This window comes from Castor canadensis, chromosome 5 (assembly GCF_047511655.1).
Source record: "Castor canadensis chromosome 5, mCasCan1.hap1v2, whole genome shotgun sequence".
NCBI lineage: Eukaryota > Metazoa > Chordata > Mammalia > Rodentia > Castoridae > Castor > Castor canadensis.
The window spans coordinates 138,690,179-138,714,114 of record NC_133390.1 but is presented as its reverse complement, the minus strand read 5'-3'; the positions used below and the strand labels follow the sequence as shown (position 1 = coordinate 138,714,114).

General features: G+C 39.5%; 2 protein-coding genes across 3 annotated transcripts in view; both read left to right on the top strand.

Annotated features, from left to right (window-relative positions):
- The first annotated feature begins 934 nt into the window (after positions 1–934).
- Positions 935–2,695, top strand: Smim26 (small integral membrane protein 26). The gene is made up of 2 exons (XM_074074253.1): positions 935–1,117; positions 2,300–2,695. The coding sequence occupies exons 1-2, from the start codon at positions 1,003–1,005 to the stop codon at positions 2,464–2,466; spliced, it is 282 nt and encodes a 93-aa protein (XP_073930354.1). The 5' UTR covers positions 935–1,002; the 3' UTR covers positions 2,467–2,695.
- A 9,594-nt stretch (positions 2,696–12,289) lies between these two features.
- Positions 12,290–23,936, top strand: part of Dtd1 (D-aminoacyl-tRNA deacylase 1) — a 197,123-nt gene continuing 185,476 nt past the window's right edge. The window contains exons 1-3 of one of the 2 annotated variants that reach the window (XR_012448152.1): positions 12,290–12,468; positions 17,481–17,571; positions 19,670–19,905. Coding sequence is in view for 1 of the 2 variants with exons in the window: in XM_074074252.1 (XP_073930353.1) it covers positions 12,426–12,468; positions 17,481–17,571; positions 19,670–19,905 (370 nt within the window). In the remaining variant the exon portion in view is untranslated. The remainder of the gene's footprint in view (positions 12,469–17,480; positions 17,572–19,669; positions 19,906–23,936) is intronic. The other variant, XM_074074252.1, reaches the window with a different exon arrangement.

Sequence of the window (23,936 nt, the reverse complement as noted above, 5' to 3'; positions counted from 1 at the left end):
CTGATCTCCGACTCCTGAGTAGCTAGGATAACAGGCATGAGTCACAGCCCCCTGGCCTAATTTTAGCTTTTACATTTATCAACATCCCTTTAGGGTTAACTTTTCTAAGTGTAGGTTTCTGTGGGGGCAGTTAACCAATGTAAAAAGAGCCCTGAAGGCTACCAGAGAAGCATAATTTTGATGCTACAAAACGAGCATGCAGGGCCAATGGAGTCAAGTTAAGTTTGAGTATGGCTGAAAAGTAGTTCCGGAAATGTACTGAGCCTACTCTGGGCCAAGCGCATCAGCCTTGCTCTCAGATTGTTCAGCCTATTAGACTGCGGGTAAATCACTCTTTGAAGAAATGTATGTATAAGAGGAGCTGATGGAATCAAAGATTTTTTTGTTTGTTTTGAGAGGCAGATAAGTTTGTACGATGAAGGATGAAAGTCAATGGCGTGGAAATGAGTGGGGCTGGGTGGCGTTAGGGTGTAATTGATGGCAAAGGTCCCTGAGGAGGACGCAAAGAATGGGACCCAGAGCACAAGGCGGGATTATCTTTGACCTGGAGTACCCAAAGTTCATCCAAGAGTTCCAAACAGGAAAATGAGAAAAGAAGACAACTGCAGAGGAGAGAAACTGCATCCCCGCAAATCTGAGAGCTGAAACAGGAAATTAACCTTTTCAAACAAACACCGTCTGATCTCTGGTAAGGTAAGTATTACAATTTTACAAATGAGAAAGTTTCTGCTCAAAGCTGCCAACCGCTCCACATCACATGGCATGCAGTGCTGCCTGAGCTCCCGCCCGCAGCTCGGCTTCTAAACCATCAACCGCAGGTCCACGCCTAGGATCCCGAGCCCAAAGTGACATTGGATTACAAATCCCAAAATGCAATGTGGCTGAAACAGGAAGCGGCCTCGGGGCCGGCTCCCCATTGGTGGCCGCGACCGGAACACGCTGACTCGAAGGCCCGCCTCTGCCCTGGAGTTTAGTAGACAGGGCTTTTTAATCCGTTCTGCCATGCGTGCGGATCAAGCCTCTGCCTGGTACAGGCGGATGTCGGTGATGTACGCGTTGGGCACCTGGTCGGTGTTGGGCTCCCTGTTTTTCTTCAGCCGGAGTACAGCGCCATCAGGTAAGGCCCTCCGGCGACACCTGCTCCGGCCCAGCTGCCTTCCTTCCTAGGGTACTGCCCCGGGGTCATGAAAGCAACTTCTGTGCTTTAAGCCCCAGGTTTATTCTGCAAAACGACTTGAAACGGTTACTTAGAGCATTGCTATAATTGAATCTGCAAAGATCTAGACGCCACTTCTAAATACTGTTACTCAAATCTTATTTATTTATCGGGTAAGGCAGTCCCCGTGCGCATTTGGAAGAATCTGTGAAGTTTAATGTGGAATTCTAGAGGCCCTGCTGGACTGTTAAGGAATCAAGTTTTGCTCTGTACCATTAGCCCACGTCGCATATGGAGAGCAAATAACTTCAGGACTTTTAACAGCGAAGGACTATTAAAATTTTCCACTTACTGGGCAGAAAAGGAAATCTCAGCTTTCAATTATATGCTGGAAGGCTACAGAGGCCGGAAGTTGATTGTTGTGGTTGCTAGGGATTTAGTGGTGGAGAAAATGGGAATTGACTGCTAAAATTAGGAATTTTCTTTTAGCGGATGAAAATATTCTAAAATCGATTGTGGTGCTGGTGAAACTAATCTGAATGTACTAAAAACCTATTGAATTGCTTTTAAAGGGAGTTAATTGTATGGCATGTTAAGTATACTCACCATGTGGAAGAGTTTACTTGGTCATGAAAATCATCAGTGGCCTGAAAATTCACATATTCAGCGTTAAGTACTTGAAAACACTTTAATGTCTGTTATGGTCATATTTTTCTTTTTGGTGGAACTGTGGTTTGAACTCAGTACCTCAGGCTTAGCTAAGCAAGTACTCTACCACTTGAGCCACTCTGCCAGCCCTTCTTTTTCTTTTTTTAAAGAAAGAAATTGGTAGCCAGTGCAGGTGGTTTACTGTAATCCTAGCTACTTAGGAGACAGACTATCAGGAGAATCGCTGTTCAAAGCCAGTCCAGGGCAAATAGTTCATAAGACTATCGAAAAAGCCCAACACAAAATGGGGCTGGCAGAGTGGCCTCAAGTGGTAGTGCACCTTCCTAGCAAGTGTGAGGCCCTGGGTTCAAACTGAAGTACCGCAAAAAAAAAAATTGTGATAGGCATATGCTGGCATAATTCTTACCTTAGTTTACTACTAACATTTTAATGACTTCTAAGTTAATAATTCAAGTGTTCCTTTTTTTTTTTAAGGTAATGGAGTAGAACAAAAGGATGGCTCAACAATTGAAACACCTGAGCTCCCAACAGGGTTTTATGTGGAAACGATTGTTACATATAAAGAAGATTTTGTTCCAATTACCCAAAAGATACTCAACTATTTGAAATCATGGACTGGTGGACCTGGTCCAGAATCATGATTAACTGCTGAATTTTGAAAACAAGGACTTTGGTTTGGCATTTAAATTTGATAGATGACTTGATTTCCATTTTATGTTTGTGAAAAGTATATATTTAATTTTGCTACAAAGTATAATCATTAATAATATCTGTACACACAATTCAAGAGTTATTCTATCATTTACATGAGTGAAAGATCAATATAACGTTTCACATTGAACTTCCATAAACTCAGTTTTCTGAAACTCATTCATGTAACTGTTATTTTTTATTGCTTACCAAACAGAACCTTTGTGGTCCTGTTAAGGTTACATTCAGCAAAATCTCCTTGTTCAGTTTGGTATTCACAGCACCTTTTGGGTACCATTAGGTACTAGGTAATTTATAAGCTAAGAATAAAAATCCTGAACTAAATAGACTTGACTGTTCGTTAGATACCCTCATTCCTTCAGGTATAGATTATAGGCCAACGGTGGCTAGTGTTGGTGGTGCTATTCTAGATACTGGGTATGTAACTCAGGGTGATATATTAGTCTCCTCACTGGCCCCATTTATTTGCAAGCAACAAACCCATGCAAGGGAACTTAAATCAAAAGGGGGTATTTATCAAAATGTGTATTGGGAGCTCAGAATTAAAGCAGAGAATAAGTTAAAGTCTTTAGAGGACCTGACACCAGAAACTGGAATGCAGGCTGCAACTCACTGATCCTGTCTGGGCTCTCTGTCTTCTTTTCCTATTGCACACTAGCTACTTTTCCTTCCTTTCTGTTAGAATAGAACTAGCTGTAGAAGACACTACTTTCTAGCCACAGTGCTGAATTCTGATCAGCCTTTCCCATCCCAGTGTTTGGCTTCCACCCTGTGAGAACTTCAGTTCAGCTTTTATTAGATCCTTGCTTTATGGATTATTGAATACTGCCTCATTTCTCATTTGGGTAGTGTTTTTTATACCCAGTTGAGACCTTGTGAGATAAGGGTTTTGTTGTAGATCAGGATTCAGCAGAGGCCTCAAATTCCCAGGGAATATCAGAGGTTAAGAATGGGTTGGTATCAATTGGTTGTGTTGGGACAATTTGGTTCAAACTGATGAGGAGAAAAAAACAGCCTATGAGAGAAGCAAGCGAATCAGAACTATGTGAGAAATGGGAATAATGGCATGAACCTTATGAAAGTATCTCCCATCTTTAGGAATTTTTAGAGAAATAAGAAAGAGCAAGGGCCGAGGGACTCTGGCACCTGGCAGGTGAGAGTATTAGTAGATTCACAACTAATATAAACTTATATTTCTATTCTCACCTGGTAGTCAATTTACCCAGGATCCATAAACTCATGTAGCTCCAGGGGCTATTTGGGTTAGCTTTCCTTGGGGCCTGGCTGTTTTTATCTGGTAGATCTGACTTCTAGTGCCTCCTTTAAGCCCAAAATTCTACTAAACTCAAAATCCATATCCACCTAGCATTGCTGCTTAGGTGTCCTTTAGCTAACTTCAAACTCATCCGTAACTTAAATTGCTACCTTTACCACAGGCCTGCTCTTCTGTTCGCTTTCTCAGAGAATATTCATTTGTTCAAATCAGAAACCTGTTATTCTGGACTTCTCCTTATTCCTTCCCCTTCAGTCTCTTCAACCTGTCAGTTTCTACCCCAAATACATGCATTATTTATTGACAAGACACATTGTGAGGAGTGCGATGCTAGCTAATTTCACCCCTGTGAACATAGAGTATAATGATACAACCTACTAGACTGTGTACCTTGGCTACAAACCTGTATCACGTGTTATTGTACTCCCTATGTGGCAATTGTAAACATGTGAACATGAAGTTTAGTAAAAATATGGTCTAAAGGATATATGGCATATCTGTCTAGGGCACTTACCAAGAAGGGAGCTTAGCTTACAGGATTGAAGGTTGCTCTGGGTGAGTCAATGAGGGGGTGAGTGTATATGAGGGCCTCAGAGATGACTGTGGACTTGTAAACACTGAACACTTTGGCTACACTAAATTTGTAAATATTTTTCTACAATAATAGTTTCCTATAACTATTTTATAAACTTAAAGATTTTTAAAAACAGACTCCTTAACAATCACAGGTCAAATACACGGCTGTACAAAAATATTTTCTTTATGTCCTATCCTATACGTTTTTTCTACTTAAAACTTTTTTTTTTAACTTCCCACTGGAAGGTCTTCAGGGGAAGTAGCATGCATGGAGCTGTCACCTCCTGTGATGACAATGCCAGCAATGGATCCAGCTAGACTGCCAACCTGTACAAGAACTGTGGGAGCCATGCTGAGTGTCTTCACTACCTGCTGTCTCCAGTAGTTTGGACAGAAGCAGGAGGCTTCTGACGACTGCACCCCAGAATGTTCGCAGAGCACATTGCTTTTCAGCACTCACTTCTAAATCTGTTCCATTTGGAGACACTTAACTGGTGGTGCATTGGTCACAGGTCTAGGCCCTAGCTGCAGAGAAGGTTGGGAAAGTAACTTTCTGTGTTTTAAGGCAAAGATTGAGTTTTAAGGTGGGAAGTTCTCCAGATGTATGAAGGTTTGTAAAATGGGACACAGGCAAATACCATGGCAAATGTTCACTATTGATAGGAAGTCAGATTTGTTTTTAATTGGGAGGAATGGAAATGACAATATCTGTAGATCAGTTCTCCAGAGAGAGGTCCTCCTTCTAGTCTCCCACCCGTGGGGGCTGGTGATAGTGGTGAACTTCTGGCATATGAATCCTGGGAGCTGGATGGGAGATGGGCTTGGGATGTTTGTTTAGAATCAAGATTTCCACTTAGTCCAGTGCTGTATCCCCATCCTTGTTCTGGCTAGCATCCATGAGGATTACTAGAGCAGAAACCTTAGATTTCCTAAGTGAAGTACCGGGGTGGGAGGGGTGTCTAATCATTGGTTCTGTAGACTCAAATGTCCCTCTACATACAGACTACCTCCATCTCCACTCTTCCTGTATATCTGGCTTCTCCTCAGTGCTCCCTTTTTAGCCTGGTTTTCAGACACCATTCCCCACCTGCTCTCTCTCTGTATTGATTGTGTTTTAATGTCTTAGTTCATTTTCTTTTGCTATAAAATTTATTTATAAGAAATTTATAAAGAGCACAGGTTTATTTTGGTTCCTGGTTCTAAAGTCTGCTGCTTCAATTCATGTCATAGAGTAGAGGGGCAAACAGACATGTGCAGAGGAAAGAGGACTGAACTCCCACATGAGCTAACACTTTTCCTCAAGAAAGGCAATAATCTCTTCAGGAGTGCTCTGCCTATGACCCAAACATCTCCTAGTAGGCCCCACCTTCTTCATGCTGAAAATTGTGGCATGAGAGAGTTGGGGGCATGGCCCAAGTGATAGAACACTTGCCTAGAAATTGCAAGGCTCTGAGTTTAAATCTCAGTACCAGCACCACTAAAAAAAAAAAAAAAAGTTCAATATGAGTTTTAGAGGGAAAAAAACATATTCAAATCATAATAGGAAGATAAGTGGCTCTTAGTTTAATTAAAGTTGAAGTTTGTGCATAAAACTTTTAATATGTATGTGTGTGTATATATGTATATAATATATATGTAATATGTGTATATTTAAAAATTTTTTGAAATGGGGATTGCATTATTTTTCCAAGGCTGGCTCAAGTGATTCTCTTGCCTCAGCCTCCAGAATAGTTGGGGCTATAGGCATGCCACTACACCTAGCTCACATATTTTAAAATAGAATGTTCCTTCTTCTTTAAAATACTTCAACCCAGTAAAAAGCAGTATAATGGTTACCAGCGGCAGGGTGGGGATAGGGAGGGAAGTAAACAGGGAAAGTGGAGAGGTTGGTCAAGGGTACCAAGTCTCAGGAAACATAAGTTCTGGTTCTATTGCACAGCATGATGGCTACAGCTAATAATACTGTATATATTCAAAATAGCTAAAAAAGAAGCTTTTTCGCTTATTTGATTTTTGTGGTGCTGGGATTCAAAGACAGGGCCTTATGCAGCTAGGCAACCACTGAGTTAGACCCTCACCTCCAAGAGAGAATTTTTAAATGTTTTTTTCTACAAAGAAAAAATAAATATTTGAAATGATAGAGTTGTTAATTAGCCTGATTTGGTCATTCCTCAATATATACATGTATCAAAACATCAGGCTGTATCTCATAAGTATGTTTAATTATTATTTGTCAATTAAAAATGCAAATGTAAAACTTCAACCCCAAATTGTTTACATTAAGACCGTGGTTTTTTTCTCTACAACACTTATTTCTACTGTTCCCCTTTTTCTTTCTGTTGGAGTCTTGCATGGCTCCCCTGCTAGACCTGTCTCAGTTCCAGATAGCTGGGTTGGTTCAGGAACTCATGGGTTAATATTTGGATGTCTTCAGAATGCAAACAATTTGGGACCCAACCATTTGCAGCTACAGTTCCTATAGTTCAGTTCATCATGGCCTAAACGGGCCTGTGTGGACTAATTGAACAACCTAAATAAAATTTATAATGTTTCTTTAGGAAAAGGCTTCCTGAATTCTAAACATCCAACTTGCAAATGCATTTTAAGCACAGTCTGTTCAGAAGTTGGGAACTGCTCATTGGAGAAAAGTTTGTAGGATTCCTACAAACTGCCTTGAAGCAAACCAGTTTCTTTAAATTCGGAGAGGTCTGGTATTATTTAGAGTGAATAGGGTTTAAGATGGATTTTGTATAAATTGGAAATTGCAACAAAGGCCCAACCACAGCAGCTTAAATTGATAGGGTTTGTTCTAATGTCAGAGAAGTCCAGGTGTGAACTGTCTAGAGATAAGTGTAGAGGCTCCATGGAGACATCAGGGACCCAGGCTCCTCAATCCTTCTGACTTCTTAGCAAGTGGTTTCCATCCTTGAGGTCACAAGATGGCTACTGGAACCTTCACATTTCTAAGCAGAGGGAGAAAGGGACTAATGCAAAGTGATACCTTTAACTTCCTGCCACCTGGTAACCAGCATTCCTAGAGTCTTACCTGACAATTTCTGGTTATATCTCCTTGGCCACCCTGAGCTGCAAGGGAGTCTGGCAGTATACTTGTTTAACTGAAAACATGGCTTCTCTGTTAACTAAGGAAGAAAGGGAGAATTTGAGGTAGCAAATTGGCAATCTGCCTTGTAGTACACCCAAGGAGGGATTCCCTCTGTGTCCTTTTTCACATTGTAACCTACATGTTCAGAAAAGAGTTAACAGAGCAGGCCTAAGGCTGCCTGTAGACCCTACTCTGGTAAAGTTCACCTAGCTGTGTAAGGATGGCTATTCTAGTCCCTATTTCCATATGTGAGATATAGAAGCTGATGGTTGTTAACCTATACTTTTAAAAAGTTAAAAATATTAATCCAATGCAAATATAGAATGAGAAAATATCAAATTTTTGTTAAACTTATTAAGAGAAAACCAGCAGGAAGGTACAGATGATTCAAAGACAAATAGAGGATAGAGCCATCTAGGTATTGGAAAAAAAGAAATGTTAGAAAAAGATTTCTGTTTAATGTCCTATATGAGGATAAAGCTGTAAGTGTTGGGGTTGCTGTTATTATTTTAATAGGGAAAATCATTTGCATCTTTTCTAGAGAAGTCTACAAGTTAACAAAAAACCTCATAAATTCTAAGACTTTAATCAAAAGAAAATACTGTCTTTGTATTATTAGGGAATTAGTTTAAAATTGCAGATTCCTCTAAAGCAGTCCCTAAAGAACATTTTGAGAACTGCTTGATTTGATAATTTTAATTGATGTTGATTATCTGATTTTTTTTTTATGTAAGAGGACATCCTTGGTTTTAGAAAATATACACTGACATTTTTAGGAGTAATGGGACATCATAGCTTTAATTTGCTCTCAAACATTTTCATCTTTATATGTATTGAACTTGAAAAAGTCAACAAAAGGGGCAAAAGTATCTAGCAACCTTCCCGCCTCCAACCTCCTCCGCTCTGCACACCTCTCTTTTGACTTCTACATCACCCTTTCTGTCCTGGATCCCCTCCTTCTGTCTGCCCATTCCCTCTACTCCACTTCTGAGTGTGAGAATCCTTCAAGTTTCAGTCCTGGTCCCTATGTACTTTAGCTCTACCCCCCCATCCTCAGATCTTTGAATTCTACCCTCAGGCTACTGACTCCCCCATTTCTATCTCTGCCTCTCTGAGCTTGTGTTTCCAGATGACTTCTTGACATCTCCATTTCCACGAATCACATGACAAGTCAACAGATTTAAAGTGGAACTCCAGATTTCCATCTGTGTTGTATAATAAGAGTTTTTCTGGTATTTGCTCTGGTTTATGGCATGGAGCTTCAAAAACTCTTGGCCTTTTCCAAGTGATAGGAGTGTCTTTATTACTTGTGAGTTTCTTGATCATACCTGAATTTATAATACTGAGATAATCCAGGACAGGAGCTGGTAACTAGAAAGACCAATCATGTGATTAGAAGGTTGAAGCTTTGAGCCAACACCACCCTGTGGGAAGCAAGTGGGACTGGAGTTCAACCACAGCCAGTGACTCAATCAAGCATGCTTACACCATTAAATTCCAGTCAAGACTCTGGACACTGAAGCTCGGGAGAGTTTCCTCATAGCCAAATACATTGATGTGCTAGGAGGGTGACAAGCTGATTGTACAGGGGGAGAGCACAGGTGCTCCTTGCCCTGTGTGTCTCTTCATTTGGATGGTCCAGATTTGCATCCTTTATAATGAAACTGTAATTGCAAGGATAGTGCTTTCCTGAGTTCAGTGAGTCATTCCAGTGAATGACCAACTCTGAGGGAGTTATTATTATTCTCATCCCCAAAACGAACTTTTTCCCTTTTCTTTTTTTGCTGGCTAAGATGCAACTCAGCTTCATGCAAAATATTTAGTTTCTTGCTCTCTCTTTCTTTGTGGGGCTTTGTGGGGCTTGAACTCAGGACCTACACCTGAGCCACTCTACCAGCCCTTTTTTGTGATGGGTTTTTTTTTTTTTTTTTTTGAGGTAGAGTCTTGCAGACTAGTTGCCTAGGCTGGCTTAGAACCGTGATCCCCCTGATCTCTGCCTCCTGAGTAGCTAGGATTAGAGGTGTGAGCCACCAGCACGCCCAGCTACTTTTTCTCTCTCTTTTAAAGACTCCTTTAATTTGGAACAGTCCCTTAGACCTTCTTTTCCTTGACACTTGAGGAATCCTGACTAGTTATTTGTTAGAATGTTCTTAATTTAGGTTTGTCTGATGTTTTCTCATGACTATACTCAGTTTTTTTTTTCTTTTTGGCAGAAATACCATTGTGTCCTTCTAGCACAGTATTGAGAGGTATTGTCACCAGGACCACCGTTCAAATGTTCCTGTTCAGGTCACCATCAAATGTCCCTGGAACTAGGACATGTTCAAATGCAGAGAGGTTCGCAGAGAGCATGAACTTCAACCCAGGGTGCTAAGCTTGTGACACAGAGTACAATGTTTGTGTTCTGAGTTTGTCGATTGAGTTTGTGACATTGTCATAGAAAAGAATTTAAGGATAAGTCTAGTTAGAAGTTTTATTTAGCAAAACAGAAGAGCAGAAAAACAAAGCAGGAAATAAAACATCCCAACAGGCTGGAGATATCTGGGCACATGGGAAGCTTTCCACGTCCTTTGTATGAGGCATATTTATAAGGCTCAAGGCAGTCTGGGGGGGAATTTAACTTTGACCTTCCTCCAGGTAAGCATGTTCTTTATGCACAGCACCTGGTACTACTCAAATCATTTTGCTGTTGTTGAAAGTTTGATGTTACCACTGAAGTATGGAAATTGAGTCTGAGGTGTTCTTACTAATTAATCTTTATGACGTGGGTGCCTATTTCTTGCAGCCTTTTTTGGCACTCTTTTGATTAAATATCAGGCATTTTAAAGTTTTGGGTACACCATTCAGCTGGGTCATGGTCAGAGTAACTATCTCTATCATGTATTTTACTTAATTGGGAAAATGGGGAGTGCAAAGACAGAAACGTACATTCTCTTTAATTATAATATTCAATTTTTTCAGTCTTAACAACTCTTCTGTAATTGTGTTTTATGTTTTGGAAATAATAAATTTGGTATTCCCAGAGACCAAGTTTGAAGATCTATTGGTTCTTTCTTTTAGAAGATGTTTTTTTAGGGCAGAAAAGCCCTTCGGTAGGAGATATTTATTATCCTTTAACATGGTCTCTTTTTAGTGCAAGGATGAACTTTACCAGATGTTTTTCTTGAGATATTTATCCAGAATGAGTTTATCTAGAGCAAACCATTAATGCAAAGTTAAAAGCATGGTTAGCTAATATGGTCTAATGGGGAGTGAGAGAGGTCAAGTAACCTATTAATAAGTAGCTTATTCTTAGCTCCTGGTTCTCATATTACTCTGATTTTTTTCATATCATTGATTTTAGCTTGCTTTCTAAAATTTTTAATGTTATCTATCTGTAGGTGAGCCTACCTCTGTGCATGAGGTCCATTCATCTTATTACTGATGATGTTAGCTTTGAGCACTTCATAAAGGTAACTTTCCATTCAGTATTAACATTCAAGCATATTAGTATATAATCTTTCTGGACAAATGATAGCTTCTTGCTCTTCAATTCAATGCTTTTCTACAGCTACCAGTAAATATTTTTAGAAGCTTTCAAGATGAAAACACTAGATGGAACACCTTCTTCCCTACCAGTGTCTCACCCGGTTGAGAGCCCATGTTGGTCTCCTGAACTCATGGGCTCACATGATCCTCCTGTCTCAGCATACCATTTAGCTGGGACTTCCTTCCTTCCTTTTTTCCTTTTTTGTATGCTGAATGCATACACCACTATTGAGTTACACAGATGGCCTTATTATTATTATTATTATTTTTAGCAGTACTCGGGTTTGAACTCAGGATTTCATGCTTCCCTTGAGCCATACCTCCAGCCCTATTTTATATTTTTAATCAGTGATGATCATTTGTTGGGGTAATAGTTGTACAGCCCTTTTTAGCGGTCTAAGCACTTGTGTGTGTGTGTGTGTGTGTGTGTGTGTTTGTTGAATTCAGGTCCTCTCACCACTCTGTCAGCCCTTTTTGCACTGGCTGTTTTTGAAATAGGGTTTTGCTTTATGGCTGGGCAGGGCTGGACCACAATTCTTCTATTTGTGGTAACTCCTGTAGCTGGGATGACAGACACATGCCACTAGCATGCCTAGCAATTGGTTGAAATTGGGGGTGGGGAGGGTCTTGTGAAGTTTTGAACCACAATCCTCACAATCTCTGCCTGCTGAGCAGCTAGGATTACAGGCTTGAGCCATGGCACCCGGCCTTAAGTACTTTTATATAGTCTGTTTCATTCAGATATTCTAACAATCTAACCTTGGGTTAAGTATTAGTATTTGTATTACAGGAGGAATTAGGATTGTGGAATCATGCATCGATTTACTATTGACATTGCTAAGTCAAATTGATAGTCACATAGTTAAATGAATATTTTAGCAGTAGATCCTTTTGCATTTGGTATCTGACTAACCATGGAGGAAGGAGGGCTAGGGAAGACTAATTTGGGAATATCTGGGGGCAAGGAGTGGAAAAGAGTAAAGAGAAACACAGATATAGGACTCAGGACAAAGTTGGGATTTAATGATGATGGGCTCTTAGGTCCGGTCGGCGGTAGGGGAGGAAAAAAAAAAAAAACAAAACATCGCAAACATTAAGGTCTGTCCAGGCTTTAAGTGGCCAGTGGTTTTTGCATCCAAAGGCATGGGTGGAGAGCAGCTGTGAATAGGGCGGGGCCTATGAATGACGGGCGGGGTTATGCCTAGAGCTCAGGTGGGCGTGATTGACGCGAAAAGAACCAATCATTGTGTGGGCGTGGCTGACATGGGAGGGCCGCTGCGACCGGGTCGAACAGGTCCTCTCCGCACACTTCCGGGTGTTCCCCGCAGAGGGCGCCAGCTGCGGAGCCGCACGCTGAGTCGCGAGGCCCAACGAAGCACAGCGCCGCCCCACTCGCTCCAGCAGCCGCCATGAAGGCCGTGGTGCAGCGCGTCACCCGGGCCAGCGTCACAGGTCAGTCGGGCGGGGCCGGGCCCGGGAGGAGCCGCCCCTGACCCCCGCGACCCGCGGTCCCGCGTGGGGGTCCCCGCACCGGTTTTTGGGTCCTCTCAGCTCTACGTCCCTGGGGGCGGGGAAGCTCCCGCACGTGCCTGGCCGGTCGCGGCGTCCCCTGGTTCAGATGTTCTGCTTTGGGTCCAGCATAAGCGCGCCTTAACAACATTATCATCATAATAATTATCACCATTATCATTTTTTGTTCTGTGTACAGGGTGGCAGAACCTGCGAGCATCCCCACGGCCGGTTCTTCAATGCTCTGTTGCACACAACACGTAGGGAGCATTTCCGGAGCAGGAAATACTACCCACCCCCCCACCTGACCACTGCTCTGTCTTAAATGCTGCATTTTTGTCCCTTTTTGCACATCCCAATTTTTTAATGGCGCTTGGCATCCAGTAAAATGCACAGACGTGAAGAGTTGCTTCTTGGCTGAGTTCTGACAGTTGTGTACAACGCAGGTAACTGCGCCCAGACTAGGTGCAGAGCGTTCTCTGTGCCTGGACGCCTGCCTTCTTCCTCACTAGCCGAGCCCTGCAGCCGTGGGTCAGAAACATAGAATTCAAGATGGTATATTTCTCTTTTCCACTAATTTCAGTGGACCCAGCCACCCAACCGTTAGTCATCACTGGACTAGTCTAGTTGGAACATCAGGGGTCCAGATAACGTAAATATTCTAAATACCCAAAACATGGGTATTTAGAATTAAAAAATTTAAGTGACTTAAGTTCTTACTATCTTAAGTCTTTCTAATTTTTATTGGCAAAATTATATTGTTTGAAGCTGGGCACCTTGGCAGGTGTCTGAAGACCCAGCTACTTGGGAGGCTGAGGCAGGAGGATTGCTTGAGCCCAGGAGATCAAGGCCATTTTGGGTAACAGTGAAACCACCATCTCAAAACAACCACAAAACAGCAAAAAAAAAAAAAAAAAAAAACAACAAAAGACCCTGAAACAAAAAAATTGACAATTTATATTGTTTCAGCTTAAATAATTCTAGTTACTCTTTTCCTCAAACCAATCTACTTTCCCTCAAACCATCTACATCAGATGTGTTTCTAAGTCCACCAAGTACAAAGCCAAAAGCAAAACAAAGCCCCTTAAACAAACAATCAAAAGGACATGTTCAGATCTGAAATTCTACTTTTCAATGCTTTCTAACAGCTGTTTTGGTAACTTTGGTTTTGGAAATTGTCCTGAAATGATAAGGAATAGCATAGAACTGTGGGTTTTGAAAGGTTTTGTAGCATTTCAGTAAATACTTACGTTCATTAAAGCTGGGAAAATTCACAGATGAACTTTTTTGGAGGGAATCTGTCTATGTGGTCATCACCAATCAATTTAAAATTTTTTAAATTGTTTTATTATTCATATGTGCATACAAGGTTTGGGTCATTTCTCCCCCCTGCCCCCATCAATTTAAATTTTGATCTTTTGTTCTTTGAACTTTCCATCCTGCTAATCTGGAGTATTGAAAATTTATCTTTATTCTGTGAGATTTCCTGATTAGAGTTTGGATTCTTTAATATTTAAGTCATGTGCTTTTAGTTAAGGTCAACCAACCAACCAGCCAATTGACCAGCCTGTTTATTAAAACATAGGGTTGTTGGCTGAGTACAGTGGCTCACGTCTGTAATCCTAGCTACTCCAAAAGTGGAGATTGGGAGGATCCAGGTTTGAGGCCAGCCCAGGCAAAAAGTTCCTGAGATCCATCTCAATCAATAAAAGCTGGGTGTGGTGGTACATGCCTGTCATCTCAGCTCCTGTGGGAAGCACAAATAGGAGGATCACAGTCCAGGCCTGCTAGGAGACCCTGTTTGAAAAATAGCTAAAGCAAAAAAGGGCTGGGGGCTTGTCTCAAGTGGTAGAGCACCTGCTTAGGAAGTACAAGGCCCTGAGTTCAAACCCCAGTGCCACCAAAAAAAAAAAAAAAAAAAAGAGAGACAGAGATTGGGAATTATGAGGATTTGTTAGTTATTTGGAAATTCTGGATTGGGAAATCATGGAATTCTCAGTATTGGAATTATTCAGGCCTTTTAGTTGAATTATAGTTCAAGGAGGGCTGGTAGAGTGGCTCAAGTAGTAGAGTACCTGCTTAGCAAGCTTGAGGCCATGAGTTCAAACCACAGTACTGCCAAAAAAAAAAAGTAAAGTCTGTAGTGGAAGAGGATTTAAAAAAGGTGGCTGACATCATTGAAATGTATCTGCATTCAGGTGACATTTTATTTTAAGGGTTCTAAAGTATCACTTTCTATCTTACGGTCAAATAGAATAGCATAGCCACACATCCTATGTGGCAGGTTTACTTTACGAGGTTTGTTAGACACATTTTGATGCCCTAGTTCAGTTATTGTGTTAATCTTATCTTGTTTGTTTGTTTTTACTTTGCAGTGTTGTGAACTGAACCTAAGGTCTTGTACATTTGAGGCAAGCATTTTGCCTCTGGGCTACATCCCCAGCCCTGTGTTAATCCTTTTTAAAAACCTTTATTAGGGGACATTTCAAGCATATTCATTTGGTGACATAGGTGGAAAAGTACCTTCACATCCCATTGATGTTTCTTGTGCTAAAATCCGATGTGTGTGTATGATTCTTGGAGCGGTCTCATGGCCCATGTCACTCATTCATGGAGAAATTGGCTAAGCATTTCAGCTCTTTTCCAGCTCTGTGATCTTTTTGTCTAGAGTGGTGATTTTCAAGTTTTTTCTCTTGGGAAACCTATTTGTTGATGATAAAGACCCCTTTGAACCTCCCAAGATTTTCTGCTTGTCCCTGGAGGAGGGGCAGAATTACTCCAATATAAGGCAGTAATCCCTGTGTCATATATAGATTTTTTTGGGTTTAGACTTTTTTGATGGTCCTGGGGCTTGAACTCAGGCCTTTGAGTTTGCTAGGCATATGCTTTATGGCATCAGCCATGCCTCCAGTCATAGTTTACTTTTTATAATGACAATACATTATGAAAATACTGAAATTCTTTGATGATTTTTGTTTTTGAGAGTCTATTCTAAGAAGATAAGTCCAATTATAGAAAGAACTTTAGAATACAGAGTTTTGTTATTTACTAAAGGGAAAATTTCAAAACAAGACAGATATCCAACAAAATAGGATAATTAGTCCATTGCATAGGTTGTAGTTGTTAAAAGGTATAGGAAAGTTTATGTCTGGAAAAAACTCTTATGCAATGTTAAGAGAAAAGATGAGATACAAAATTTATTATTAAGTTTTGAGATTTAAAGATGAGATAAAAATTTATTATTATAGTAGTTAGGAAGAAATATGAAGTAAAATCTACAAGCATGAAGTATCTAAAGGAAATCATTAAAATATTAAAGTGTATTTCTTTAGGTATCCTTGTTTTCTTTCCTGTGTTTCATCTTCTCCAAATTCTCTGTACTATATATACATTACTTTAATGGTGCATATATATCTCCATAACCTTTATTTTTTAAAAAACATACTTTGGGAAAATTTAGAAAGTATATTCACATTTTGAGAAAATAATGTTGGGCTGGTGGAGTGGCTCAAGTGGTAGAGCACCTGCCTAGCAAGCATGAGGTCCTGAGTTCAATTTGCAGTACCTACCAAAAAAAAAAAAAGTTGATTTATTTAAAGAATAAATAAAGCCAGAAGGCTTTTTCTAAAGCAGTGTAGACAAAGTTAGCATGCTTGTTTTTAAAAAATTTTTTATCAACAAAAATTAACTGTGTAAAGGGATTTCATTGTGATATTTACAGATTCACCCATTTATATTACTTTCCCTACCCAAGCTTACTTGTTTACTGTTTATTTCAGGAAAAATTATTTCTGTTTCAACTTTTGTGTCACTGACTAATGGGTCATTACAAGAAAAGCAGCACTGAAGAAAGTATTTTAAAATTTTAGCATAAAAAATAAGAAAAATTAAGCTTTGCTGATATTTCAGGAATAGATGAATGCTAGTATTCCTCTGGGGTCTGAATGTCAGGTAGTCCCAGGTCAGACACCTAACGGAAGAGAGGCATTTCTCTTTCTTTCCATAACTTGCCTTCTTAGACATATTTGTAGATATTATTATCCAGCAGAAGCAAATAACAGGAAAAATGGCAGAGCTGACCCTTCTATTCCTGATTGGAACATAAGGTCAGTACACAATAAAATAATAAAACAACAGTAATCTAATGAGATTGGGCAAAAAAGTTGGCAAGAAAAGAGGAAATTATCAAAGTTGCCATTAGAAATTGTGGATTTAGTTTCACCATCTTAATGATGAATTTTGGCCTAAATACTATGCCAACATTTGAGATACTGTCTAAAGTTACTCGGGCATACTTTTGATTATAAATACATACAACAATGTTAGCAGTGTGTGCTCAGACTTTTTTTTTAATCGATTAGGTACATGATTCAAAAAGATTTGGAGATGTTGGCTTAGAATGTTACTTCAGTACTTCACTGGAAATAATTGCACTTTGCTGGGGTGAAGCTTAACACATAGTCATAGTTTTTATGTATAATGTATTTATCTTCTTTGCAGTCAGTAGGAAAAACATGTTTATGATGTGAACATTTTCCATTTTGTGCTATCTGTATATTGTGTCACTAGATTTGCTGGTTTACAAGAAAAGTAGGAATCTCATTTCTGAGAATTAAACTAGCTGAGCTAGATTTTCTGGGGGAAGAAAACATTGTTCTAGTTTTATAGATAGGCATATTGGACCATAGGAAATTTCAGGTGTCTTACCCAAAGTTACCCAGATAAAATAAGGTCTTAAAATCCTGCTTAATGGTTGTTCACTGTATAGAGCCCTTTATTCCAGATATAAAATCAGAATTTACCATCTTCCTACATTTATGTAACACCTTTCATTTGTGAATACTCACTGACTTTAAGGAAAGAAATTGTAAGAAGTTTGTGTGATGTTGAAAACAATCCTAAGGTTACTGAAATGTGCTTCTGAGTTTTGTGCTTCTCTTTTGCTTCCTTTCTAGTTGGAGGGGAGCAGATAAGTGCCATTGGACAGGGCATTTGTGTGTTGCTGGGTATTTCCCTGGAAGATACACAGAAGGAACTGGAGCACATGTAAGATGTGGATTTCTAAGTCCTGATCTTTGAATGGAATATGTGCTGTTTATGTTGGCAACATCTGTAGTATTTTGTGCCTACTGATGTGAGGCTACAAGTCCCTTTCATTTGTTGTCCCACTTGATGTAGTATGTTTAAATCTGTTTCAGTAAGACTGAGGAAGAATAATCTTCCAAACCTCATCCACTAAATAGCAGAGTGGAAACACAACTTAGTCTTGTTCCTCTTACTAAACCTGTGGTTCCATTCTTTGTCTCTCTCAGCATACATTAATTGTACAAAGGGGTTCCATTGTGATATTTCCATACATGTGTTTTACTCCCTCTATTATACTGTTATACTTGCTTAACTTTCTGGATTTTTTTTGGTGGTACTGGGATTTGAACTCAGGGCCTCATGCTTGCTAGGTGGATGCTTTACCACTTGAGCCACTCCACCAGCCCTCAATTTTTTTTTTTCCTTAATGCAAACACAGACTTAAGTAGGATTTCTCTTTTAAATTTGGGCAATATGACCTGGGTACTATTTATGCAGAATGCCCAGTTGTTCATTGTCTTCATGAGGATCTGGAATTCAGAGATGTTAAATTCTTTGCCCTTGGCTATGGGGCAAAACCCTGTACCTGAATTAGAATCTAAGCTACCTAGCCTTGAAGCCAGTATTCTTTTTACTATGGTAAGGGAGTTTGTCACTGCTGCTACCTGGTTGGCTGTTTTATTAGAGTCAGTTCCTATCCATGCTTACTTCCTTCCCCCTACCACTTGGCACATTTACTTTAGGTGCTAGCTACCATTAATTCTGTGCCTTGGTACCCAGAGATTGGAACTCTGATCAATTGTCTTGTCATTAAATTGAAAGTCCGATTGAGAGCCTAATTCCTGCTAAGATGTTGATGACTGTTAAGGACACTTTGATACCACTTTTGGGATGTTGGTATTGAGTATCCAGGTGTCTCCTAGATACTCACATAGGAGTAGAGTGGGGTAGTGGTTAGTAACTGGGTTTCTGGGTATAAATCTCTTTATGGTTGTGATGGTTCGTCTTGGTTGCTAACTTGATTGGATTGAGAAGTGCCTAGGAGATAGTAAAGCACACAGCTTGGGGATGTGTCTTTGAGGGCATTTCCAGAGAAGATTAACTAAGTGGGGGATGCAGACTCTGAACATGAGTGGCACTCTCCTATAGGCTGGGACCTGGATAGAATAAAGGGGAAAAAGGAGAAAGTCTGCTAGTACAGGCATTCTCTCTCTCTGCTTCCTGGCTGTCAAGATGTGAGCTGCTCTTCTTCACCACACCCTTCCTGCCATGATGGACTAGAACCTCTGAAACCATGAGCCAAAATAAATAATTCCTCCCTTTAAGTTGGTTTTCTCAGGTATTTGGCCATGGCAATGGTAAAACTGACACAATGTCTGTGACATACCAAACAGCTAATACTCAACTTGTGGTTAAGAGATGTGACTCAAAAAAAGACAAACCTTGGCCCTGGAGTTGGGTAATGAATATTTCCAACTACAGAGAACACTCATAAGGAGTCAGTGGATGGAAGTATATTGGCCTTCAGTCTCAAAGGGTGGCTGTCAACTTTTTGTTGATGGTTCTTTCATGGTTCTTAAACCTGACCTATAATCATCACCTGTATGCTTCCTTGACAAGGTGACTGTCCTTTGTCATCCACAATTATGGGGAAAGCCCCTTTGTGCTTAAGGAGCAATGAGACATAATTATCAGGTATCATTTTTCAGCTGTTTTTACATATTTGTGAAAGCAAGAGTTTTCTCTGAGTATTTGTTAAATTGTTCATTTTGAATAGATCCAAGAAGAGCTGTAAAATGGGGTGTCATTTCTTTCTTTTTTTTTTTTTTTTTGGTGGCACTGGAATTTGAGCTCAGGACCTCATGCTTGGTAGGCACTCTGCTAGCCCTTATTTATTCCTATGTAAAGATTGAAGCATGGAGTGAATTGGTAACTTGCCCAAGGTCATGTCTTTTGTAAGTGATAGAGTTATAATTATATCCTTATTTATCAGGATGCTTGGGAGTGTGTTGGGGCCTTGTGATCTTTCAAAAGCTCTTACTGCTCTTTTTCCTCATAGGGTCCGAAAAATTTTAAACCTTCGTGTGTTTGAAGACGAGAGTGGGAAGCACTGGTCCAAGAGTGTGATGGACAAACAGTATGAGGTACTATGTGTCAGCCAGTTTACTCTCCAGTGTGTCCTGAAGGGGAATAAGCCTGACTTCCACCTGGCAATGCCCACAGAGCAGGCAGAAGGCTTTTACAACAACTTCCTGGAGCAGCTGCGTAAGACCTACAGGCCGGAGCTCATCAAAGGTAGGCATGGGGTTGGGGTGTAGCTCAGTGACAGAACATTTACCTAAAGTCTATGAGACTCGGCTTGAAAGGCATAAACAGGAGAGCAAGCCTGACTCAGGAAAGAGAATCTACAATTCTAGCATGATTTTGTGGAAAATCATTATTCATGCATATTTCTTGTTTAACACACCATAATAGCAGTTATTGCTGCTGCTGTTGTACTTACAGCCCATCCCATGGATTCTCTTGATGCCATTCACCCTTCTGTTACATTCTGAAAACGCTTAGCCATTCAGAGGTGTGTCTGATACTGTGCTGTCTCTTTGGATCAGCCCTATCCAATAGAAATATAACACAGACCCTAAATATGAGCCAAATATGTCTTTTTATTTTTATTTTTTTGTGATGCTGGTAATCAAACTTAGAGCCTCTCATATGCTATCCAAGCACTCTACCACTGAGCTACACCCTCATCCAGTCATTTTAATTTCTAGTAGCGATGTTTAATTAAAAAAAAAAAAAAAAGGAGGCCTGGGGCTGTAGCTCACTAGTAGAGTACATGAAGGCCCTGGCTTTAATCCCTAGCACCAAAAAAAAGCAAAAAAGAAATAGGCAAATTAATTAAAAAAATATATGTTAAAATTTTACAACTTTAACCCTGTAATCAATATAAAAAGTTATGAGACAGTTTGCACTCTTTTTTTTTTTTTTTTTCATTTTTCTTTTATTATTCATATGTGCATACCAGGCTTGGTTCATTTCTCCCCCCTGCCCCCACCCCCCCCTTACCACCCACTCCGCCCCCTCCCTCTCCCCCCCCCAATACCCAGCAGAAACTATTTTGCCCTTATTTCTAATTTTGTTGTAGAGAGAGTATAAGCAATAATAGGAAGGGACAAGGGTTTTTGCTGGTTGAGATAAGGATAGCTATACAGGGCATTGACTCACATTAATTTCCTGTGCGTGGGTGTTACCTTCTAGGTTAATTCTTTTTGATCTAACCTTTTCTCTAGTACCTGTTCCCCTTTTCCTATTGGCCTCAGTTGCTTTAAGGTATCTGCTTTAGTTTCTCTGCGTTAAGGACAACAAATGCTAGCTAGTTTTTTAGGTGTCTTACCTATCCTCACCCCTTCCTTGTGTGCTCTCGCTTTTATCATGTGCTCATAGTCCAATCCCCTTGTTGTGTTTGCCCTTGATCTAATGTCCACATATGAGGGAGAACATACGATTTTTGGTCTTTTGGGCCAGGCTAACCTCACTCAGAATGATGTTCTCCAATTCCATCCATTTACCAGCGAATGATAACATTTCGTTCTTCTTCATGGCTGCATAAAATTCCATTGTGTATAGATACCACATTTTCTTAATCCATTCGTCAGTGGTGGGGCATCTTTGCTGTTTCCATAACTTGGCTATTGTGAATAGTGCCGCAATAAACATGGATGTGCAGGTGCCTCTGGAGTAACAGTCTTTTGGGTATATCCCCAAGAGTGGTATTACTGGATCAAATGGTAGATCGATGTCCAGCTTTTTAAGTAGCCTCCAAATTTTTTTCCAGAGTGGTTGTACTAGTCTACATTCCCACCAACAGTTTGCATTCTTTTTTAAAAAAAGCTTTATCTTTTTTTTAGAATAACAAAATTCAGAGGAAGGTACAGAAATATCCCATATACCCCTTTCCCTGTACATGCATCGCCTCCTCCATTATCAGTATGGAATGATGCTGGGGAGCACAGAGGTACATTTGTTACAATTGATGAACCTACATTGACACATCATTATCATTCACAGTTCATAAACTTACATTAGGGTTCACTCTTGGTGCTGTACATTCTGTGGGTTTAGATAAATTTTAATGACTCATACCCATCATTGCAGCATCATTCAGAGTATTTTCACTGCCCTAAAAACTCTGTGTGCTCTGTATATTCATTACTGTCTCCCCTAACTCATGGAAACCACTGATCTTTTTACTGTCTCCATAATGTTGTCTTTTCCAGAATGTTATGTATTTGGAATTATACAGCATGCTGCCTTTTCAGATTGGCCTCTTTTGCTTATGCATTTTAAAGTTCCTCTTTTCATGACTTACTATCTCTCTTTTTTTTTTTTTGGCACTGATTTGTCTACTTTACCATAGTTATCTGTTCGCTTACTGAAGGATATCTTGATTGTTTCCAAGTTTAGGCAATTAGACTAAAGCTGATATAAATATCCATGTGCAGGTTTTGTGTATACATAAGTTTTCAACTCCTTGGGATAAATACCAAGGAGTAAGATTGCTAGATCAAATAATAAGAATATATTTAGTTTTGTAAGAAATTGCCAAACTGTCTTTCAAAGTGGCTGTACCATTTTGGGTTCCCACTGACAGTAATGATGGTTCCTGTTGTTTGAAACCCTCACCATCATTTGGTGTTATTGTTATTCTGGATTTTGGCCATTCTAATAGGTATATAGTCATATCTTACTGTTGCCTTATTTATTTATTTGTTATTTTTACTGTTGCTTTAATCTACATTTCCATGATGACATATGATGTGGAGCATCTTTTCATATGCTTCCACGCTGTCTGTGGTGAGGTTTCTGTTAAGGCCATTGGTTCATTTTTCAATTAGATTGTTTTCTTATTGTTGAGCGTTAAGAATCTTTACATATTTTGGATACCAGTTTTATATTAGATACATCTTTTGCAAATATTCACTTTGAAAATGTTTATCCTTAGTTCAAGCCCCAGTACCACAAAAAAGAAAAAATGTTTATCCTTTATTGATATACTTTATCATTTGCAAGTATTTTCTCCCAGTGTGTGGTTGAGTTTCCATTCTCTTGACAATGCCTTTCATTGAGCAGAACATTTTAATTTTAATGAACTCCACCGTATCAGTTCTTTCTTTCATGGATTGTGGCTTTGACATATCCAAAAAATCATCACCATACCCAACATCCTGTAGATTTTCTCCTATGTTGTTTTCTAGGAGTTACAGTTTTGCATTTCATATTTAGTTGCATGATCTGCTTTGACTAGGTTTTTATTATTCCTTTTCTTTTGCTTACTTTGGTCTCTGTGTAGATTCAGTTTTATATCCAGTTCCAGCATCATTTGCTCAAAAGACTCCTTTCTCCATTGTCTTGCCTTCGCTCCTTTGTCAAAGATCAAGTGACTATATTTATTTCAGTCTGTTTCTGGGTTTTCTGTTGCATTGATCTATTTGTCTGTTCTTTTGCCAATACTATATTGTCTTAATTACTATAGTTTAGTCGTAAGTCTTGAAGACAAACAGTGTCACTCCTCCAACTTTATTCTATTTTTCTCCTGCAGTATTGTGTTCATTATTTGAGGCCTTTTGCCTCTCCATATAAACTCTAGAATTAGTTTTGTCAGTATCCACAAAGTAATGTGCTGGGATTTTGACTGGGATGGAATTGAATGTATAAATCAAATTTAGAAGAACTGACATCTTAACTGTCTTGAATCTTCCTTTCCAAGAACATGGAATGTAGCTCTACTCATTTAGTTCTTTGATTTCTTTAATCAGTTTTGAAGTTTTTCTCATATAGATCTTGTATATATTTTGTTAGATTTATATCTAAGTATTTCATTTCTACTTGTTCATTATTAACATAGAAAAGTGTCTGGCTTTTGTGTATTAACTTTGTATCTGGTAATTAATATATAATTTATTGTTTCCAGGAGTTTTTTTGTCAATTCTTTTTTTCTATATAGATGATCGTATCATCTGTAATATTTTTTCCTTCCCAATCACTTATACCTTTTATTTCCTTTTCTTGTCTTATTATATTAGCTGAGGCTGCTTGTATAATGATGAAAAGGAGTTGGTGAGATGGGCACCCTTGCCTTGTTCTTGCTCTTAATGGGAAAGCTTCTAATTTTTCTCGTTAAATATGATGCTAACTATAACTATAGGGTTTTTTTTGTTGTTGTTGTTTTAATTGTAGACATATTCCCTTTCTTTCCCTTTCCCTCTCCTCCTTCCTCTCCTCTTCTCTCTCTTCCCCCCGCCCCCCATTCTCTCTCTTTCTCTCTC